The sequence below is a fragment of the Synchiropus splendidus genome, chromosome 4, assembly GCF_027744825.2.
Source record: "Synchiropus splendidus isolate RoL2022-P1 chromosome 4, RoL_Sspl_1.0, whole genome shotgun sequence".
In the NCBI taxonomy this organism is placed as follows: Eukaryota; Metazoa; Chordata; class Actinopteri; order Syngnathiformes; family Callionymidae; genus Synchiropus; species Synchiropus splendidus.
Genome location: NC_071337.1, coordinates 29,898,132 through 29,921,053, shown reverse-complemented (window position 1 = coordinate 29,921,053; position 22,922 = coordinate 29,898,132). Strand labels below are relative to the sequence as shown.

The following is a 22,922-nucleotide window of genomic DNA, read 5'->3' as shown; positions in this document are numbered from 1 at the left end:
ACCAACCCAGAAATATAACACAAGCTTTATCATGATGTTTAACAGACAAATAGTTGAGGGAAGTGGCAGAGAGGCCTTCGCCACACCAGACTGGCGACATTCCACTTCACCAGATACCAGCTATTGAGGGAGGCACTTTCAACTGTCAATAGATTTGTGACAAATAAAATAGGCAGGCACAGGCACATTGGCTGTCTCAATCTTATTCTTTTACTTAGCCCTTCTATTTCATTTGAATATTCAAGTACAAAAAGAACACGTGTAGACGCACAGGAGAAACAATGAAAACCTTTATTACTTCCAAACACAACATCGGACAATTATCTTCACCTTTTCAAAAAAGGTGATTCTACATCACATAAGTAAAAATAACATCGGTCTTTTAACACCATGTTGATGTAAGATTTGTCAGTAAATCCGTGCCGGGACAGCGCACGACGTGAACATACATTCTGAGCAAAGTTGTTTTGCGGTCACACTGTCACAGTATCAAAACAGGGAGACGATGATGATATATCTTGCATAGAGGAGTCTGAACATTCCACAGACCCCAGAGAGGAGGAGATAAGCAGATGGTAAAATTAAATATGCTTTGTGAACATAAACAGTGGTGCTCTGCTTCTGTGTCGCAATAACAGTGATTATGTTTCAGCAATAAATACAATGACAAAAGCTACATTTCTCTGTGGATTGCTTTAGTTATCTGTTGCCCTTTGTAACAATGACTGTTATTTCAACGCAAACAACAAAGCATGTATTGTTGCCCTTTAGAAGACTGATCAAGTCTACACACTTCTGATGCATGCGAATGACAAACGACACTGGACTGCAGCAAAAATGGAATGTTCAGTCAAACCTTACTGACACAAAGGACACGAGCATGCAAACCTATATTAGGAACACTTCTACATCCAACGAATCACCCTAAAACCCAACATGACGTTGAAATCTGTTACTTTAGTACAAGTGGGAATGTCGTTCTGCTCTTAAAATCTACACAATGGGTGGCGCACATGTAAATCTACTTGACAAATGAGGCACATTGTAAAGCTTGCAAAGGTTACAGGGCACAGCAGTTTAGAGTTTCGGCTAAAAAAATAAAAGCTTTCCTCTGTGTCTAAATCAGTGTCCAACAAGTATGGATCCAGCAGAGCAGCAGCATACAGGCTGGTGGTTTGAAGGAGGGGCAAAGAAGAGAGGGTGAGCTATCATTCCGGCTTAGACTGACCTTCCAGCTGCGGTGCCGAGTCAGGATTTTGCTCAGATGGAGCAGAATGGGAGCAAGAAGGGGTCTGTGGAACAGAAGGGCTTTGGTGGCTTACTATGGCCTCCAGTGGAGACTCTGCAGGAGGAGGTGACAGCGAATCTGAGTCTGCCGTTTCGTCAAACTCAAGAAGAAGGTCCAGTAGCTGGACCTTCTTCTTGAGCTTGTTGCGTTCCACTTTGAGGGCCTGCTGCAGTTTCTCTAGCCGCTGGACTTTGCCCTGCAGCGCCTCAAACTCACGATCCTGCACCGCTTTCTGCAAACAGAGAAAACAATGAGATCGTGTCCAGTCACCTCACTGGAACCCTTTACACATGGACAACACCTCAGGATGTATTTCAACCATCAGAAAACTCATCACAGTATGTATGAAAGGCAGCCGGAAAAAAAGACGGTCTTTTTCAATTGAGGAGAGGTGAATCAGTTGTATAAATGGAAGGGAACCCATGTCACAAACCATTCGAGCCAGAAAGTAACACTCTGATCAGTAGATGTTAAATATGGCAAACAACCTCGGATGATTTTGATGAGTTTGATCTTGAAACAGGGACCAAACAGACGCATGTACCCATTCATTAGTTTATCTTCCACATGTTCCCGTAACCGGTCGCATGTCAGTGAAATCATACTGGTGACTAGATGGCATTAGGTACTTGAGAGGTGTACAAGACAGATTCAGTTCAGTGTTGACCCCGGCTTGTCCAAGAAATAATAGGTAGATGACGAAGCAATGAATTTGATCAAACTTCCAAAAACCAAGTTCGTCCAAAGGTGCCACTTTGCTGCTGTTCAGACAGTTCAACAACAAGAATGAACCAAGATGAATAGGTTTTGTTTTTGTCTCAGACTATGACATGCTCTTTATTTAAAATTATACTGATTGAAAACACTTTTTTCAAGAAAAATAAATAAATCACATTTTACTTTCAGTTTTCTAATACATTTCACAAACATTTGTGGGGTGAAATGGTTCATGAATTCATCTTATTATATCAGAGACTGGATGCTGAAACTGTGGTGCGTCAGGGTGATTTAAAACAGGGCTTTTACCAATAGTATTTGAAACAAAACAAATATTTAGAAGAGATTTTAGCATTTTACAGAGAGACTCAGTCAAACCTGTTAACAAAGAAGCAGCAACATACCTCCTCGACCATCTCCAAAAGAGCTTTGTTGCTGCTTTCCCACCTAGAGCGATACATGGCCGTCTCCTTCTCCAGCTTTTTGATCTTCTTTGTCATCTACAAGGTAAACATTGTTCAAACAAAGTTATCTGAAGTGTTGTGTTGGTCTGGACTCTCCAGTCGAGACGCAGCCACCATCTTTCTTAATGGAACACCTACAAGCTGAAAGTGTATATAAGCAATAACAATTATTAAAAAGAAATAATTATTTTCATTCAAACCTGATACATATACTGTTATACAAATCTAACTGAAGTATTTGTGGACACAAGGCTAACAAACAAACACAGCAGTGAGACACTTTAAATAATAAGGACATATGGGCAAAATTAAAAAAAAATGTCACGGTCATGACTCAGGACTTTTTTTTCTTGACTTTACTCACCTTCTCCATCTCCTGTTTGAATGTGGTGAACACTTCGTTGCTCTTTGACAAAGTTGTTTTAAATTCCTCAAATTTCTCAGTGTATAGTGACAACTGTCAAAACAACCACATTATTAACCGACAAGACAGCCTCGATTACTACACATCATGCAAGATCAACACATACAACTCGATTATCATGTCAAATGTGAGTTTTATTCATTTTTGCTGCGTAATAGTGCTATGTAATAGGAATAAGCCTCATGATAAATCATTTTCAAAAATACAAATAATGCATCAAAACAATAATGGTTGAAAGATACAACAAATGTGGCATTATTTTGTATATCACAGGCCAATATATGAAAAGACAAAAAAACACACCTGTTGTTTGAGGTGACCTTCCTGCTGCTTCATCAGCTCACACATTCTTTGTGACTCCACAGCTTCCTTCAGTAGCTGCATGGGGACACCACACAAAAGAATAATGAAATCTGATGAGGGTAATGTTCAGTAAACAATACCACCAACAACCCCAGTAAGCATGAAGAAGATTACAATGTCTTTCTCTTTGTCGTGCTGGTCCACGGACTCCTTCAGCAGCTCCTGAGCCTGCTGCAGCTTCGCTTCTGCCAGCTTCTGCTGCAGGTCTTTGTGCTTCACCACTTTGTTTATGTGCTGTCAAGAGGAAACACATCATCAGACTCGCTGAATCAAACACTCTTTTCTGTTCCTGCACTCAGACCTCGTCCCGCAGCTTGTACTGGTCATAGAGGTTCTTCAACTTCTTCGCCAGTTCGATGTTCTCTTGTCGCAGACTGATGTTGCATTCATGCTGCTCCATCTGAGACTGGATTCTATTCAGGGTGACCTGAAAATGGCAGCTCATCTCTCTCCTCTTTGCTTCTTCCAGTCGACTTCTGTGTATCCCTTCATCCTTTAAATGAAGATTTCAGGCTTTAACCTCTCATACAATCAATAGAGTGAATGGACTGTAAATAGAAGTCATGGAATCCTTAAATTAGAGTCTTTATCCATGATGGGAGATGCACAAAGAAAATTAAGGGAAAAAATGTAAAAAAAAATGAATCCAAAACAATTGTCGTTTATTATCAAAATACTAATCTTCATCTATGTCATACTCAATGTATTTTGCAATTATGGCTTTTTAGAAATATTTACTTATATTGTAGTCAATGTAAGTAGAATCTTTCTTTTTAAAATGCATGTATGATAAAATTCACCCTATTTGCCCTACATTTTTTTTCAATTCAAATTGTGTCAGTACATAACAATAGTGGCAACATAAGTCTAGTTTTGCCAAAGATTGAGCATCTCTTTGAAATTTGTAGTCCTACTTATAATACAAATTTTCTGCCTTGTCACGTTATTTATTTTTCACTCCATACTGTTGCTTTTACCAAAAAGTTGTATTGTTGACAATTCAAAATATTAACCTTTCAAAAAAAACTTCATTTACAAGGGCCATAAATTCTCATCTTGTTTGTTGTTGTTTCGTTTGATATAATGGAAAAAAAAAGGGTCGGATTACTCAATTATTTATCAAACACAACTCAGAAGAAGATTATTTCAATTCAACCAAAATTTAAAATTGCTGTGTGACTGCAACTGCACCACCAGTATCTCAACCTTCTTATACCACCTCAGCAGACTGAGCACCTGCTGAAAAATCTGCAGTAGATTTGAACACACATGTTGTACAACAACAGACACTAGACCATTAGTCCTTCCTAGAACAGTGTGAATATGAAGTGTGGATTGTATTCTTCATAAATATAGTTCTCCATGTTTACCTTCAGCGTGCGGTTGTGTCTCTGCAGCTCTCTACACAAACTCTCCAGTTTGCTGCGGGCAAGAATGGCTTTGCTGTGTTCACTCCTCAGAGTATCTTTCTCACCCAACAGCAGGTCCTGCTTCTTCTGCACCCCTCGCATTTGCTTCTGAGTGGTGCGGTGCTCCTCCAACTGTCACACATGAATAAGTGAAGACAATGAAAGGACAGAGGATGTTACAGGCCGGAGAGTTTGGTCGGGCAATTAATATAAAGGAGAAATGAATAACAGTGAATGTCGTTGGAGTGCAGCAAGAACACAGAATCACTCACCAGCTCCGCATACTTCTTGCAGAGTCCAGTCAGTTTTTGCTCAGGGGTGCTCAGCGTGCTCAGGGTCTGCATGAGGAGGGTCACCTCTTTGCCTGTGTTAAGGAAAAAATAAACCACAAAATCATTCAAACTTCGGTCCAGTCCATTTCCTCACATTATCCAGCTAAATGTTATTTTCTGCACACGACCATCTCCAAAAAAAGACAAAAATGAGATTGTCATGCCACTTAAGACTTTCTAAAATATAACTAGAACTACACATGAACAGATTTTAGGAGAAGAAGTGAAGTGATGACGTTCGGGAGACGAAACCCAGAACGTAAAAGAAAAAATACAACTGACTCCTTCTCAGTATGGACAGATTCAGAGCACATCATACCAGTAATCCAATCCAAAACAATTGAGGCGGTTTATTTTTCTGTTCTAACCTTGTTACTGCTGCCTGTATGAGAAGTATGATGATAGTAATAAACAAGGACAAGCTCTATTTAGCTGTCTGCGGTGAGCCAAAAACAATGTATGGGGAAACCTTAGCTCACCTAGACCTTTCCCACGCTTCCTCTCCCTCTTCTGCCCCTTCTCCACTTCATTCAGCTTTCCTTCATCCAGTTTACCATCATCCCTTTCGTCAGTCACACCGTTGGGCTCCGGACTGTGCGACTGACCATTAGGGAGGGTAGTGGCATCTTCTGTGATCATCTCATTGCAGTAGGTGTTCACTATGTCCTCCAGCTCTCTACTCAACTCATCAGCCTTGTCACAGGAGGAAGGGGTGCCCTCTGCATCTACAAGATATGCCACTTTTTAGCGGAGGAATCCAAAGACACTCTTGTGATAAGTTGCCTGTAACCTTTAGTGGCGACTTCTCCCTCTGGGGGAGTGTCAATCTGCGTTGTTGTGATTTCAGACAAAATGGGTGGGCTTGTTTCCAAAGCAGCAGCAGCAGCAGACTCCAACACTTCGGGTGTAGACGTAGGATCCTCGCTGCTCAGTGTAGAGTCTTCATTGTCTTCCTTTTTCATCTCTGAATTCTAGTTGTTATACCTAAATTGATAGCAACCAAAAGATAGTGAAAACCGATGACTGCTAAAATTTTTGGTCATAACCAAGCAAACCTATGTATATTAACAAAGGGCTTCATCAGAATAGGGAATTTAAAAAAAAACATGTTCAAGGTTATTTTAATGAGACAATCCTTTTTTTTGCTAGATACTTTATTGGAAAATTCAAATTAAGTTTTGCAGTTGTGAGACTCAAGGCCTTCAGGTTGGAAGCTCAAAAGTTAGAAGGCAGAAGTTTAAAGTGACAAGTATCTTTCAATCTTGTTCACAAGTGACAGAAGAATATTCTTTTATCAGTTAAAAAAGCAGTCTTTGACTCACAAACATGTTTGTATCTATCTTTAGGGGGCCCGCTCATTGCCATAATGCTTTTCCCATCCTCTCACTCTAAACCTGGCAACTCGGACTCTGAACCAGTTATCTTGATGTCTTCATCTTCAAATTGAGACTTGAATTTGTGAGTCAGGCTAAATGGTCTCCACAAAGGCATAAGGTCCTCAGAAGGAGGTGTTTTGTGAGGACACACACACACTCACACTGATGAATAGTTCATTTGTGGTTACCAGCTGTGACTGTGTGGGAATTAATAAAAGCTTAGCTGAGCATCTAGGCAGTCTGGGATTGTTTTGAAGTTACTAGCATTGTACATAGTATTTCCCTTTTTATACCTTGTTCAAATAGCTTTCTCTTGTATTACTAATTATAAAGTCTCACACAAGACAGAAAAAAAGAGATCAGCTTGCTGCTCCTTACAGTCAAATGAGGTTTCTGTAGATATGTCATTCACAACAAACAAGAAGGTTGGTTTCTGTCTAGTATGTATATCGACAATTCAAGCAAAATAGGAAAAGGAAGAAGGACCCCTCACAGAGTTGATCTGTCTGTTGACACAACAGTATTCATAGAAGAGAAGTTTAGCTCGATGTGTCATTAAGTCTGTCAAACATCAAGTCGTGTTTTTCAGAGATGTGTCACTAGGTTAGAGTTAGATACGGTATACGGATTGCACAAAGACACCATCACACTTGGAACCAGAAATGGCAATTCAAGACAAACAGATAATCTCTACAGTAATCTTAAGAACCATCAGCTTTCACAGCACTTAGGAACTCGAGATGGGAAGTTGGAATTCCGTCATCAAGACAAGTAATTCTCCCTTTGTCCCCCCCTTAATTAAGACCAGAAAGAGACACACACACACAGTGACAGGTTCTCTTCGTCACCTGACAAGTGACAACTGAATGTGGTTCTTCAACTGCATGAGATGGATCAAACAGACACTCCACCTAATGTATAAATGGATGTTAGTCAGGGTTTCCAAAGCGCCACACTGAGCTCCGTCAAACATGACAGTACAATACTAAAGGCTACTGACGATCAACAAACACATCTTTAATACAGGTGTGTCGATATCTTGTTTGAAAACAGACGATTTCTTCATATTTATGTATTGACTTGGACACATATCGCACCAATCAGGACTTCTACTCGTTCTCGACGATGCTTTGAAATTCAACCAAGCTAATTATTGTCCATTGTGTGCAATATTTCGGTTGACATTTAGAAATCCTGCCTTATGGTCGACCACAAAGTTAGCTTGTTAGCTGCTAGCTAATTATATACGCAGCCCCACACTAGCAGACGAAACAAATGCTACAGTTTACAACGATCAGAGAGACAAGAGGCGGGTTTACCTTGTTACGTGTAAAGTTTTAGACTTTGGTGTGCAGGTGGAAGTAACAGCCAGAGACACAGGGAATCACCGATTCCAACTTTATTCTCTTCTTCTTTCGTTTACGTTTTCTTCTTCTTTCAAATAAAATTCGGGATTGTCGGATGGCGACTGCATTTTACTGCCATCTACTGTTCAACTGTAACAGTGCGCTGGCCATTTTTTTTTCTCAAAACATGTTCTCAGAATCAGAATCAGAATCAAATTTATTGCCATGGTCAGTGGGGAGCCCACTGACTAGGAAAGTGTCTTGGAATAAAGTGCAACAAAAAAACAAATAAAATAAAATAAAATAACATAAATAGAATAACATAACAACTGCTGAGAAGAAATGCGCATTTTCTCTGCTCTTAATCAGCTGGCTCTATGAATAAATATTTAATTCACATAAAAATGAATGCTTATTTCAATCCACCCTCTTTCACAGATGTTAATTTCGATTGACTGCTCCCCTTCATCGGTCGCTTGTTTACCGGCAGAAGTCCATTTTTGGCTCTAAACATGACCAGCATCTACTATCACATTTCAATCTATACTCTTGCTTTAGCAGACAGTCCATGCCAATGTGTGTTATCTGAACTCTGCTGTATGTTATTCTGAGAGACTTCATCTGGAGAAGATGTAGTGGTCTTGATAAGTGTTCCCCCCCACCTCCACTCCGTAAACAGGTGAGTTAGTCTCAGAGTACAACAGAGCCTGTCAAAGCTCCTTCATTCAAATAGAACATGCATTTGTCCATGATACAAAGTGGTCTCAATATTTTCATTCTGTTTATGTTTCCATGTAAGTTATTTGTCTGTATTGAAATATGATAATACTCAAGAATGTGGTGATCAAAATAGAGGTCACTGGGGTCCAATATGCAGCCTGTGAGGTGGTGGTCCACACCGCCATGCCTCAGCTCGTCCCCCAGCAGAGTGGGCTGGATGGAGTTGAAAACACTGAAGAAATCAAAGAACACAATCCTCACAGTGCTCCCAGCCTTCTCCAGGTGAGCGAGGCACATGTGGAGGAGGTAGATGATGGCGTCCTCCACACTGATGCCTGGCAGACAGACGACCTGCGGCAGGTCCATCGAGGCGTTCACCAGTGGGCGAAGGTGGGCGAGGATGAGTATCTCCACAGTCTTCATCAGATGAGAAGTCAGCACCACCGGCCTGATGTGGTTTCGTTCCACACAGGATTTCACAAGCCTGGAAATGATGCTGTCTGGATTCGTTGCTTCCTTGGCCTTTATCGTCGCCTTTATATATATATATATATATATATATATATATATATATATATATATATATATATATATATATATATATACAGCCTCACTGAGCCCGATATATATATATATATATATATATCAAACCGTTATCCCATTTTTGCGAATAAAAATACTCACGCCTGATGAGTGGTCGTGACTTCCTTTTCGTTTTTAAAACCCCCTTAACAGCGGCGTATGCATACATACACTTCTGCAGTCACTAGGAGGCGCCCTTTCTCCACTCAACAACTCCAGCATCGCACACTCGGGTTCAGAAGGATGATTCATGGCAAAGGGCGATATTTCTTCACGAAACTACAGACGATCCACTTGCAGTGCGTTAGTGGAAATATTGGGTGGTTAACAAGACAAACGTTATTGGTCTGTGGGGGCAGAGATCAACAGGAGTGTCACAGCACAGCATGACAAACTGTAATAAGTTTTTAAAGCTTCATGAAGAGAGAAGTGCAGATTCTGCTGCGGCCCACAGTCGGTCCATCACCATAGGTTTTGTGGCCTGGAATTTCAAGATCATATTTCTCTTGGAATGTGAAAGGAACGCCAGGTTGTCTTCCTGTTGTTGCAACGTGTACGTGTTCATATGTAAACATCAGGAAAGACTTGCGACGAAACAGTGTGAAATCATTGACCATCATTCCGGCCTCACATGCCCTAGTGACCGACACCAGACACTTGGCAGAGAAGTAGGACAGGAAAGCGACAGCACCAGACGGTGGTGGGTGGTGTGTAGGAAGCACCCCGCTCCGCTGCAACGTGTGTGACCACTTCCTCGGCTGTGGGCACATCTTTGTCAGTAGACTTCACATCCATGGGTGCACAGCATTCTCTAATGCAGACACAGCTTCAGTTATTCCAGGCCATCATTCGTGCTGCTGCTCTGCTGCTGCTCTTTCCAGCTTCATCAGCACCGTCATCGAGAATGTTTCCCGTCGATCGTGGACACAAGACTGACAGGTCCAATCACATGAAATATGAGTAGCATAGGATCAAGGAACGGCCAGAGAAGTGCCACAGTACATCTCTAGAACTCATTGAAACAAGAATGGGGTGAGAAATCCAGCGTCTCAACTCACCTGGAGGGAAGATGCTGTTCTACGAAATTAGAGTCAAATAAATCAAGCTTTACTAACAGGACTTGAACGGTTTCCTCAGGAAACACATCCATTACTTTGGACTTCCTAAAGCAGCTGATGGAGTCTGTCAATGAAGAAATAATACTCAGGAATCAAGAATGAATGGAATGAATCTGTTCCGGCCTGAGACTAGTGATGAAAAATATATGAACAATGTATAATATAGCAGCTCCGGGCATGTCTGACAAGAGGGCTGACTGCATTAACACTGAACTTTGATTGTCAAGTAGAGGTTGCAAAATGTAGTCCAGTTTGAGGTGTAAAACGAGAGGTGAGGAAGTTCTCAAGTCAAATGTGTCATTTGTTATTGAAGGAAGCAGATATGAATGTTGATTTGTGAAGAGTAGAATGAACGTGTTCCATTTACCATACATAAGAAAGGACTATGTGTTCCTGAACCAGAGGAAGATGGACTTCTTTTGATGCGTTCACACTCTGTGCTTATTGTAGATGCAAATCAGAAAGACTTATTGCACAAGGGGGACAGAGTCAGCTTCCCTCCCTGTTTTATCAGAGAAAGTGAATTGTTTAAGTTTGAATGACTGAAGCATCTATACTATATCTTCACCTGTTATGACACAGGTCTTGAGGCTCCTGAGTTGAAGAGTTAAGTAAAATGACATAACTAAAAAGAAAGTATATTTTTTGGGTTTTCAAAGCTGGACCAAGATTTGACTTTTCAATGACTAAAACTACTCAATGAAAATGAACACAAAGATTATAAATGCTCTAACTTTTATTTGACTGAAACTGGACTTGGCTAAGAAGAATATGAACATGACAAAAAAATATAGTATAGTTGTGGGACTTTAACGAATTAATTACGATTAATTAATTACAACAAAAACATGTTAAAATAATTCAATTTAATTTAATTTAATTTAATTGAGCAGTTTGCTCTCCGGACAGCAGGGAACCTTTGTAAGTGCAGGAGTTCCTGGTCCACTGATCCCACTGATGCACAAGACACGTGGCAGCTAGGATGATAACAACAACAACAAACATGGAGGAATCCCTGAACAAAAGCAAACAAAAGCATCTATTTGATCTTGTTCAGGGATGTTTTTCTCCACACAATGGCCAGCGTTTCCACCACGCTGAATGCACTTGAAATTCTGATAAAATTGAAATTCTTATACAAATATTTTCAAGACATGAAAAGAGCTTTAGTTTAAATAAGGTGATATAAAAACTTGAATATAGTCACCATCATGATTTATTGTGCTACTGTCAAACTGATGCAAAATAAACAATATATTGTTGTTTAAATGTATACATGGGTCCAACATTAGTTTCACAAATATACCAAATTCATTCAAATTGAAAAATGGCTTCTTGTGGAAAATATTCTTAAACCATTAAACTATGATTCATTGAGATGAATTAATCACAAATTCTAATATAATATATATTTTTTTAATTGAACCCCATCCCTAATAAAAACAAAAATGATCATAATGATCATTGATCACATCAATAATACTGTGCAAATAGGGGTAAAGAATATTATAGAGAATTGTTTTTGAGCAGCTGGAGTCAATTACTTTGAGGCAATTTGGAACTTATAATTGGTAGTTTTATTTTACATTATGTCTTTACAGCATTCTGTTACAATACATTTTTTTTAATAATCAATGATCAGGGAAAAGGCATATAGATGCAGCAGTCACCACCAGTTCAGGATTTGAGATTAAGTGCATTTTCTCAGCTCCACCTCCACCAGTCACAGAAATCTCATCAATACTTCCCTGGCTGTTGTGTGGAGGCGTGTCAACTTGTGCATCCAACACGCCACAGGAGATAGTCGGTGCATCATGGAACCATGGCTGCGTACTGCAGGCTTTTGCGACTGCTGCATCGGCCCAAGATGAGGACACCACAAAAAGGTGCTGCAGGTATCAGGTACAGAACCAAATGATGGAATTTTACCTGTTGTAGCAAGAGTGGCTTGTTTAGTTCACTACTTATCGAACAGTAAATTAATCCGCAACTCCAGTGTGACAAAAATAATCCCAAATTCTCGTAATTCCACTGAGAGTCAAGGCCAAGAGTTTGAGATCACAGAAACAAGTGGCTCCAGCTGTTCCAGTCGTGCTTAAAAAACAACAACACATTTTTGCTTTATCAAACAGAGAGTGAGAAGAGCAGATGCTTCTCTGCAGAGACAGGTGGTGTGATACTTTCATCTCAAAGGGATGCCAACTTGTCACCTGTTTTTTTTCAGATGTTTTCTGGCAAAATGGGGGAAATCAGAACGAGGGTGAACACCTTCTCTCTGGCTTGGGGCTTGTTCCAATCTCAGTAGGATTAAGGTAGAAGAGTTTCTGTTTTCATTCCTACAAGCGACATCTACCACCTTGCTCTAAAAAAGAAAAAAAAGATCAACAAATATGTCAAGATCCATGCACATTAGACATATTCCAATCTAGGTCTGCTGCTCTAACTATGTCTGTGTGAGATAACACGTCCCTGTGTGGATCACAAGATTGAAAAAGATGATTCTGTTTGATCCAAGTATTTGCATTCAATTTTAGAATTGTGTGCGTGTGTTTGTCCTAAGGCCCTAAAGCGTTTGTCTAAAAAAGTCTCTTTAATCTGTCTCCATTCAGTTGGGCTTTTCAGCTCTTAATGCTGCTGTACATCTTTTATGAAAACACTCTCCTCATTGTCTTTGATACACGCGCATCATCCATTTCACTCTAACGGCGTGTGTGTGTGTGTGTAAACAGTCAGGACTCCCTGGTGTTTGCATGAATTAAAAATGACAAAGTCACACAGCCGTCGTCAACACGGGTCCATGTGCTGGGAGCAGGTGGGCCTAAATTACTGCACTATATTGTGGAGCAAAACCATCCGCTGAGATGATACCCGGGGGTGACACTCACCAGGTCTGACAGCAGGGGGCAATGTTTTACAAGTGATCCAGCAATGTCACAACCTCTTCTTGGGTGGAAGGTCAAATTGGCTGCAGATATTCGTCATGATTACCGAAGGTAAATACAAAAATGTTTTGCAAAGTGTCCCTGAAGGCAGGTCCAGTTGCGCAACAGAGAGTCAGTGTCTCGCAAACAAGTGAGAGTCATAAATTCTTGCAGGAGTTTGTGCTGCATGGGCAGAATTAAAACGCATCGATTGATCCAGTTTTCAAAAGGTAAACTGTGGGCTTTTTGTTTTCAACATTGTAAAAGTAAAAGAACCATATATGGTCACTTGCAAGAAAACTATTTAAGCCTTTATGGGGCACTTTAGGAAGTTAAGGACATTATGATTCAACCCTGCTGTGTTGAAGGGGTCTTTCATCCCAAAAAGTTTCCGCACTTATACTGCATGATAAAAGCAAGCCCAAATAGTTTGAAAGGCATCACACCTTGAAATTGTAATGCAATGAAATGAAGTTTCCAAAAAAGTAAAACTTGTGGTTGGATTGCAGTTTGTACAAAGAAACAGAACGCGATGTAAAAGTCGCTTGTGCGAATTAATTGGCTGAAGAATTGGAAGCGGAGGAACTCTTCTTTATCGGAGTGCGCTCACAGAGAACGTAAGAAGTTTTGTCAAATCAAGAAAAGGCAAGATGCGAAACATCTAATCAAAATTGCAGAACAAGCGAAATGACACGAGAATTATGAAATGCACAATAAATATATGAGTGTCCTATATATATTTCTTCACATTAATTTCCTGCATTCTTAAGATAACACTGTTTATTCATCGACATGAAACAATCCGTAGGTTGTAATGGAGTTTCCGTAATTTCTCCAGGTCAGTTGCAAAAGTAATTTCTTGTGTGGAGGAGGTAGTCTCCTTATACAGTCCATCAGACTTCAAGAGCCATTGCAGACTAACAAGAGAACAAGTGGAGGTTAGTGACAGAAATGATCTATATTACTTTAGTGCCAGTGATTTCTTTTGTACCTTACAACCTGCAGGAACAACAGGCCACACACTACATGCCCTAAAAAGCCTCCAAAGTCCTAGTGGTGGGCGGAACTTGTCATCCTTGTGTATACTTGTGTAAACCAAACTCCATCTTGGTAAGTCAACGGATGATCCTCATGACTGGAACAAACACCTCCAACCAGTTGCCCTCCACTCGTAATCCTAAAGCATAGAAACATGGAGACTGAACATGCCACTTCCACAGACTGGCTAAACTAAGACGGTAACCGAGTTGCAGGCAAGGAATGTTTATTTATATTTCTTTTTTACATGGACGCGAGTTGATTATTCTGATATAAATGCAGTGCTCATTTGGAACCCAATATGAACTTCTCCATAGGAACGGCATTTTGAGAGAATAGGAAGAACCATCGAAGGTGAGGGAGTTGAAGTACAGAACAAAATAATGGATAGATATTAAGGCAGGTGAAGAGGAAACTGGAGGCAGGGTTCAGCTGTGACAGAAGAGTAGCAAGTAGAGTGAAAGGCAACAGAAGACAGTCGCGAGCGCTGCCATGATGTTTGGTTTATAAACAGTAGCTAAGACACAGAAGAGTTAGAAGGACTGGATTAGAAACTCAAATATCAGAAGGAAATATAGAGAAGTTTAGAGACAAAGATTGGGTGGCCAGTCTCAGATAGTTTTCACATGTGGCAAGAGAAATATGTTGATGTGACCAGGGAAGATGACGCAGGTTGGTTTAGATGGAGGAGGCTGACTTGCTGCGACAAGAAAATGCTTTCACTGTCATTAGTCAGTGGTGTGCTCTACATTTATGATGAAATGTGAATTTAACTCCCATGAGTCAGGATTTTACCGATGAAAACACAACTAACGTTTAAACCAAGAGTCAAATTTGAAGCTAATTGGATTAGGCAGACCTCATTGTAAATTGAAATGCGTGATGGGATTATGTGAAAAAAACGTCGATGTACGCTCTGCTGTGTTCATCTACACCTTAAATTGAACCAATTATATTCCAAATTTAGAGGAGCCGCTAACACCGAAGAGCACATTTGCCAAGAAATTACTCAATATTCACATCAGAGGGCATTTTACACTCTGCCTTAATGCCTATTTTAAATCCATCATAATTTAATTATCCAAAATAATGATAACACTGGGCTTGTCTGCAATAAAAAAGGGAAGCGCAGCCTTCTAGTCTTCGTGTGCAGGAACATCTGCAAGGCTCTGCGCGGAACGCTTTGTATGTGAGTAATAAAAGGGTGTGAAAGATAACACCACTGGGAGGATAGTGTGTCGAGCGAGCAGTGTGTCAGCTCATGTGGGGCATAAATGGAAAAGAGGAGATATGTCTTCATAATATAGTGTTGAGAATCCATTCAGCTGTGGCACTTTCTCATTTTATTTATCTGACGACTGGAGACTCCTACCTCACCCATGTCCACACCCCTCCTCTTCACTGACATCCACCAGGTGGTGGAGAAGATAAGTAAAATGATGAGTAGGTGATTTTTCCAATACGTCTCAGGATCATTCAGTCATCTGCCTGTGTGCAGTGGATCTGTGGGAACACTTTGAATACTTTTTTTTCTTGGAGGATCAAAGCGGGACTCCATTCTACAACGAGAGAAGTGCTTTATCAATTTTTGCCGTATTATGAGTGAAATATTGGAAAACAAAAGTGGTTGAATCACAGTTCAACTCTGGCTCATGACTAAGTCAGCTATTCATGGCATGTCTTCCTCTGGACACACATCCAAAGAGGTTTTTGGACTGATCAAGCAAAACACAACATTATTGCATTCAAGTCTCTCACACTTGGGTGTTCTCTCGGCCAACGTGCACAGACTGTGACAGACTGGGAACCATCTAAAACAAAAGGCAGAGCTAAATAATCAGAACAAAAAGACACATTGAAATGTCAAATTTCAAAGTTGAAATTCTGGAGTTGAGCAGCCACTGTATTGCTTCAGCGTGCGCCCTTTTTACACCGATTTTCACTGCACCATTAAATTGAACAGATCATAAAGCACAAGCCTATGATTTATCTTCTCGCAGTTTTCAGTAGAAAGCAGTGTTGGCAAGTGACTTTCACAGTGGCAAGTCTGGTATCACACAATTGTATATTATTATTTCCTTTCTTTAAACCACACAGCCTGACAATTGGACAGTATTTTATCAAAGCTTCCAACTCTCACGCAGTCAGCAAGAGACTCACACATTTCACATACACTCAAAGCACACCTTCCAACCCTCATGATTTGTTTTTTTGGGGGGAGTTTCATGATATCAGCAGCACCTGATATCAATGTGATATCAAAGATGTACAAGATCCTAATTTTCAGAGCACAGCAGGTGGCGCTCTCAATTTAAAAATGCTTGGAAGTTTAATTTAAGTGGTTGATCAGTCTTAAAGATTTTTGAGCAGAGAGTGCCATCTAATGGCCTCTGTAAAGAAGGACACTGTTTCATGAAGCCTCGTAAGCCCATCATTACCTCCTATGCCGCAATGTTTCCAGTATACATTGCAAGCATTTCATCACAGACAGTCACACAAACGTGATCGACATCGAAGGCTTTTCCCGCTCAGTCAGGGAGCTTTTAGACTTCAGATCAGATCTTTTATGTCTGTCAGAATCTGGGAACCCATCCTCTGGAGCTGCAGTCACTGCAGTGGATACATGCTTGCCACACACAAAAACACCAATAAAATCCTCTTGGGTGAATAAAACTGCAAACTCTTTGGTGTCCACAACATGAACAAGGGCCAATACATACAACAGAGAGGGACAACATATTTGGACATAAGTTGTTTCAGTCCTCCTCATGACATTGAAAATCCTGTAACATTTGTGCATTTTTTTTTAATCCTACATGGATATCAGCCCTAGATACGCTTCCACATCCCGTGGATCTATTTCTGTTTCCTCCCTTTGCCATTAAACCTCACAAATCTTCTCTTTCTCGGGTTTCCACGACAAATATGTCAGCAAACAGATGGGTAATTTACACATCCAGCAGTTCCAGCACAGCATTATTATCATTTGGATGGGGCTTATGTTCACATTGCGAAAGTAAGTCCAATATTCACAATCCTTTATCTCTTTTCTGTTTGCTCTGTATCAACACCCGAGGGAAATATCAGGCTCTTTATCTGATAAATGTTCCACTGTGCCCCAGTCCCTGTGGTCACATGTCTGGTGCTGATCTGGCTCAGTGCATATTTTTTGAACATGTTTTTGGACATAGTATGGAACCCACATCGCCATCCAAAAAATAAATAAATGAATGAATAAAAGAAAATAGACAATGGTATGCTAGATGAAACCTTAATGCGGAAGTTATTAGTAGGTGATATATTGCATTATTATTATTCCATTTATTATCAAAACATTTTATCCATTTTAATTCGGACCAAAATATTATTTTTTTTAGGTTTTATGGTTGATTACCCAGAAATGATGAGGAAGTCGTGAAAATGAAGTGTGTCACTTCAAATGATCTACTGATGGAGCCCTTCAGATAGGTGAATTGGTGGTGAGGTCTGTGTGGCAAAAGACTGGCAGCTAGAGTGGAAAGGAAGCTATAGGATCGTAGATGGGTTAGAGAGAGCAGCTCGAACACAGGAGACAGGAAGCAGAGATACAAATGACAGAGTTGAAGATGCTCAAGTCCTCATTGGGAGTGACTAGAAACCAATATATCAGAGAGACAGCTCATGCTGTGAAGGTAGGAGTTGAAGTCAGGAGAGCCAGACTGCACCGCCGTTGGAGTCTCTTGATTCTTGTCCAGTCAAGGCAAACCCCAGTCTGAGCCCACGAAAGTGCTCAGGGAGAGAATTATTTGATCACCACAACTCTGTGGTGGGTGACAACACACAGAAGTCTTATCTCACCTCAGCCAGGCTCCTGCGGTGTGAGAGCATCCGGAGAATCCAATGACTCCCCACACTTCAGTCGAGAGTCAAGATTCAACATTTAAGATGAACAGCATGATTTGATGAAGAGTAACCATGAACCGGACTTTTCCCCATGTTTCAAACTGCTTCTATAAAGATGACAGGGTAATCAATATGCGGAACAGTGAGCGATGGCTTAGAATGGTAAAGAATGTTACTGTAAAGTTATTATCTAAAATTATTTTATTTGAAATACTCCTTACTTTGTGTCTATCTTGTGATATTCTTTGAAAATCATTTATGGTTTTCATACTTCCAAAAATGCATTGGCATTTAAGGGATCATCTTAGTCCCTCTGTACAGTAACCTGATCTCTGAGATGATGAAATGATAATACTTTATCTTTTCCCTCAACTATTCACCACCCAGCTCATCCTTTTGCACATCCTCACGAGTCATGCCTGTATCCTCAACGTAACTACCAGTAACTTCCAACAAATCATTGACTCCCGCGTGCAGTGGAAGCTGTAGTACAAACTGCTGCCGATAAATATTCAGTCTCAGTTCTCTAGATTTTACAATGAAAGGGAATTGATCTAAATGTGGTGGATGTAAATTGATACAGTTAATGTGTTTGAATATGATATATTACTTCAGTGTAAGATGTCTGAGTGCGATGATAGACTTAATAACAATAAGTATTAGTCACCCCCAAATTAGATTACATTGCCTGAATTGTTGAACATGGCTAGGTGACAGTTTTTGATTTTTCAAGAATAATCGTCGTGCATGCATCTGATGATGCAGTCTCTCTGGGCACACAGAGAAGAACATTTGGATGAACAAGAGGTCACATTTGATCAAGGCACATTAGGATCTGGAATCACTACAAATAATCGGATTGCTTATTTGCTTTGGTTATGTTTCCCTTGTTTCCCATCACTGCGCTCAACTCAGCTGCCGATTGTGTGTTTCCATGTCCTTTTCCACTGGGAACACAAGGTCCTCGGAGACGTGACTTACCATGTAGGAATGTGGTGTTTTTTGTTTCGCCCTCCTCAACCCTCTGGAGTGACCTCAGTGATGTGATCCAGTTTGTCAGTCCACCATCTGCACTTAAAGATCAATTTGCAAAATGACTTCTGGTCATAAATGGAAAGAAAATGCAGCTACAGGGGTAATTGCCTGGCAACTATTTAGTCAGCATAAAATGATGCGTTTCCATGCTTGTATAGTTTGTAAGGAGAACCGTCACTTTAAACACAGTGAAATGTGAAAGAATGATGTGAAAGGAGTCCTTCATTCATTTTCTGCTGCTTGTTCCCTTACGGGGATCGTGGGGTGCTGGAGCCTATCCCAGCTCCTTTGGATGAGATGTGGGGGGCGCCCTCAACCAGTTGCCAGCCTATGACAAGGGAAACGGGTAATTACATGCCTTTGTCAACAAATATTCAAAAACTACTTGCCTGTGCGGTTTAATGGAGCTGTCTGTCAGTATCCTCTCCTACAACACCACTAAACTACACATAACGCTTCTCCTACAGCGTAAAACACAGTTAAACACCTATTGTATTGTGGATTTGGATTGTGGATAAGGATTGTGGATTCTCAAAAACACACAGCATCGTGATTTTCATGAATTCCTTGCCACTCGTCGTATTGCAACAAGGCTTTTAAGTGCAGCAGCGACGTCTGCAAACATTAATTAAATGTAATTTCATGAATAGAATTAATATATTTTTTTTTATGTGGAGTGACCCTATAGGTAAGCGAGACTAAATAATGAACACATTAGGCTGCCTTTCTTTTTTTCCTCTCTGATCGTTCCTTTGACTTCACCCCTGTGAAATGCGTAGTAACATCATCCAACTGACGAATTTTAGCTAATTTACTCCAGCTGTCAATTCAGAAATCAGTTTGAAAACTGCCACTTTCTATCCGTCTTATTCCACGAGCGTCCGACTGAAAAACTGCATCCTGCAGGTTTGTAGCGTTTGTTGCTTGCCTTGGAGGAGCGTTGAAAGAGAATGCTGAATGCACAGCACTGAACCAAAGTTCAAAAACTCAGGACGTGCGTCTGGACTCATGTCAGGCAACACAGATGAGGGAATATATGATCTTGCCTTGCTGGCAAAGTAGATGAAGCAATAGGATCAATGAGGAACAATTATACACACTGCAATTGATTCAAAATGTGTTAACTTCATCTCTGTTCTGGGAGACAAACTGATCAATTTTAGTCTGGTCGAATCAGCTCAATAAGGTCTATTAACTGCCTGTGCGGTGAAGTGGGTCAATCGTGGCTCGCAAATGTTTGCCTTGTACTTTTACTTCATCGAGAGACTGAGTGAAATCTCTGTGGTTTAAATGAATTAGCTTCCCAAGTGTTTAATAATAGCTTTCTCCTTTAAACAAGCATGAATGCTTCTCAATAAAAATAGATGTTTATGTTGCCTATGAAGAAGACTATAAAAACCTGTTTTTTTTCCGGACGTAATATTCTTACCGTATTCAACACGTTTTCATGCATGTGACGGAGCTGTATAGGAAGGTGGGGAGACGTGTGGCCCACTGGACCAAAGGATTTATTTCCGGAAAAATCTATGTTATATCTGTTAGCCAACTCTGCTTGATCTGTAAAATGGATAAAAGTGTCTGACCATCACGCCAATGAGGTTGAATTAAAAAAAAAAAACCACCTAAGTATCTCACTGTGCGTTTTCCCCGCCTTCCCACGGTCAACATAAATCCATCTAATGATAGGAGAAAGAAATGAATAAGGGTCCATGCAAGGGCTACAAAACTGTATACAACATCCGACTTATGGCCTGCCAGCAGGTGCTTATTTTTATTTTTTTTATTCATTGTCTGGCACCGCAGCATGTAGCAGCCCGGCAACATGTATGACAGTTACGGCAGCACAGTATCCCACCATTTCACAGTGATCTACCACTACATTTGTACCTGTAACCCTCACGTTGGCTATTTTGAATGGCATTCGACTTACGTCCAACCCGACTTACAATCGATTGGTCGGAACTGATCGTAAGTCGGATGTTGCTTGTCCACATGTGCACTGACTCTCACACACGTGCTATCCTTGAGGGGACATTGTGAGGTTTCTTATTTCCCTATGGCGTTCCCCAGCCATCCAAAATGTCTTATCTTAAGTAGGACTCTGAACTTAAACCTAGTCATAATTACCTAAGCCTCAAATTCAGGCTTAACCTTGTGCTCCTTTTTCCTGATGTTCCCATTGCTTGGGATGGATACATCTATCACAATGGCTTTCCTCTGCTACTTATCTATGATCACATTACCATTACCATCTTATCGGTCTGTATCTGGAAGTCCCACAGGATCTTGACTCAGTCATTCTCCAATCCCTTGGGAGGTGTTTCCCAACTTGACCTCGGGGTCTCCACTTTGTGCTCTGTACACTATACTGGCTACTTGGTTATGGCGTTCCATCTATGCATTTCCTGCCAGCATCTTACATCTGTGAGGTGCTGGACTGTTTCAGGGTCCTCTTTGCACAGCCTGCACCTGGGATCTTGCCTGGTGTGGTAGATCTGAGCCTCTATTGCGCTGGTGCTCAAGGCCTGTTCCTGTGCTGCCATGATGAGTGCCTCGGTGCGGTCATTCAGTCCAGCCCTCTCTAGCCATAGGTAGGATTTGTTCATGACAGCCACTTCAGCTATCTGTCAATGGTACATCCCAGGCAGGGGTTTTTCCTCCCATGATGGTTCCTCCAATTCCTCCCCCTCTGTCAGTTTCCATTGTCTGTCCTAGAGAAAGTCTCAGGTATGGTAAGAACTGGACAGCACCAGGTCTGGACATGATCCACGCCTACTGGCTAAAGAGGCTGACCTCACTCCATGAGCACCCAGCAGTACAAATGAACCAACTGCAGAGAGAAGGGACCCACCCGGGATGGCTGACCAAGGGCCGTGATTCAGAAAGATCCTCAGAAGGGAACAATCCCATCCAACTATCGGCCGATCACCTGCCTCTCCACAACATGGAAACTCCTGTCGGGCATCATTGCGGCCAAGATAAGTGGGCGCATGGACCAATGCATGACAGTGACACAGAAGGGCATTGCTAAGGACACCAGGGGAGCAAAACACCAGCTGCTGGTCGACAGGACAGTCACTCTAGACTGTAGAACCAGACAGACCAACCTGTGCACTGCCTGGATTGATTACAAGAAAGCCTATGACTCAATGCCACACTCATGGTTCCTGGAAGACTGTACAAGATTAACAAGACTCTGAGGGCCTGTGCAATGGAATACCACTCTTAAGGCCAACTTCGAGCCAATTGCACGTGTCCATCAAATCTGGCATATACCAAGGAGGTGGTTGGTAGGCCTGACCCCCCCGAGCCAAATCATCAACAAGACTGGCTACGGATACCGACTGCGAAATGGGTTCACCATCAGTCACCTCCTCTACATGGATGACATCAAGCTGTACGCTAAGAGCGAGTGAGACATCGACTCACTGATCGACACCCGGATCTACAGCAGTGACATCGGAACGTCATTCAGGTGGGAGAAGTGCGGCCGAATGGTGACGAAAAGAGGGACGGTAGTCTAAACAGAGGGAATTACACTCCCAGAAGAAGAACAAAATTGCAGATGTGGAGGAGAGCTTCAAATGCCTTGGCATACCACAGGCAAATGGCAACCACAAAGAGGCTACCAGGAAAGCAGTGACAGCCAAATACCTCAAGCGAGTAAGGCAAGTCCTCAAGAGTCAGCTCAATGGCCGAAACAAAGCCCGGGCAATTCACAGCTATGGCCTGCCAGTGATCAGATACCCAGCTGGAATAATGGGACAGCTAAAGGAGGAAATTCAGTCCACGGATGGTAAGACTCAGAGGTTGCTCACCATGTACGGAGGGTTCCACCCTAAGTCAAGTATATATATATATATATATATATATATATATATATATATTTATATATATATATATATAA

General features: G+C 41.1%; 1 protein-coding gene across 1 annotated transcript; it reads right to left on the bottom strand.

Moving 5' to 3' along the window:
- Positions 1-277: 277 nt before the first annotated feature.
- On the bottom strand, positions 278-7,825 carry txlna (taxilin alpha). The gene is made up of 11 exons (XM_053863995.1): positions 7,693-7,825; positions 5,788-5,981; positions 5,477-5,722; positions 4,938-5,029; positions 4,627-4,797; positions 3,558-3,749; positions 3,371-3,490; positions 3,197-3,271; positions 2,834-2,926; positions 2,410-2,505; positions 278-1,520 (listed from the first exon to the last, which is right to left on the bottom strand). Exons 2-11 carry the CDS (start codon positions 5,957-5,959, stop codon positions 1,209-1,211), a joined length of 1,569 nt encoding a protein of 522 aa, XP_053719970.1. The 5' UTR covers positions 5,960-5,981; positions 7,693-7,825; the 3' UTR covers positions 278-1,208.
- Between the last annotated feature and the right edge of the window lie 15,097 nt (positions 7,826-22,922).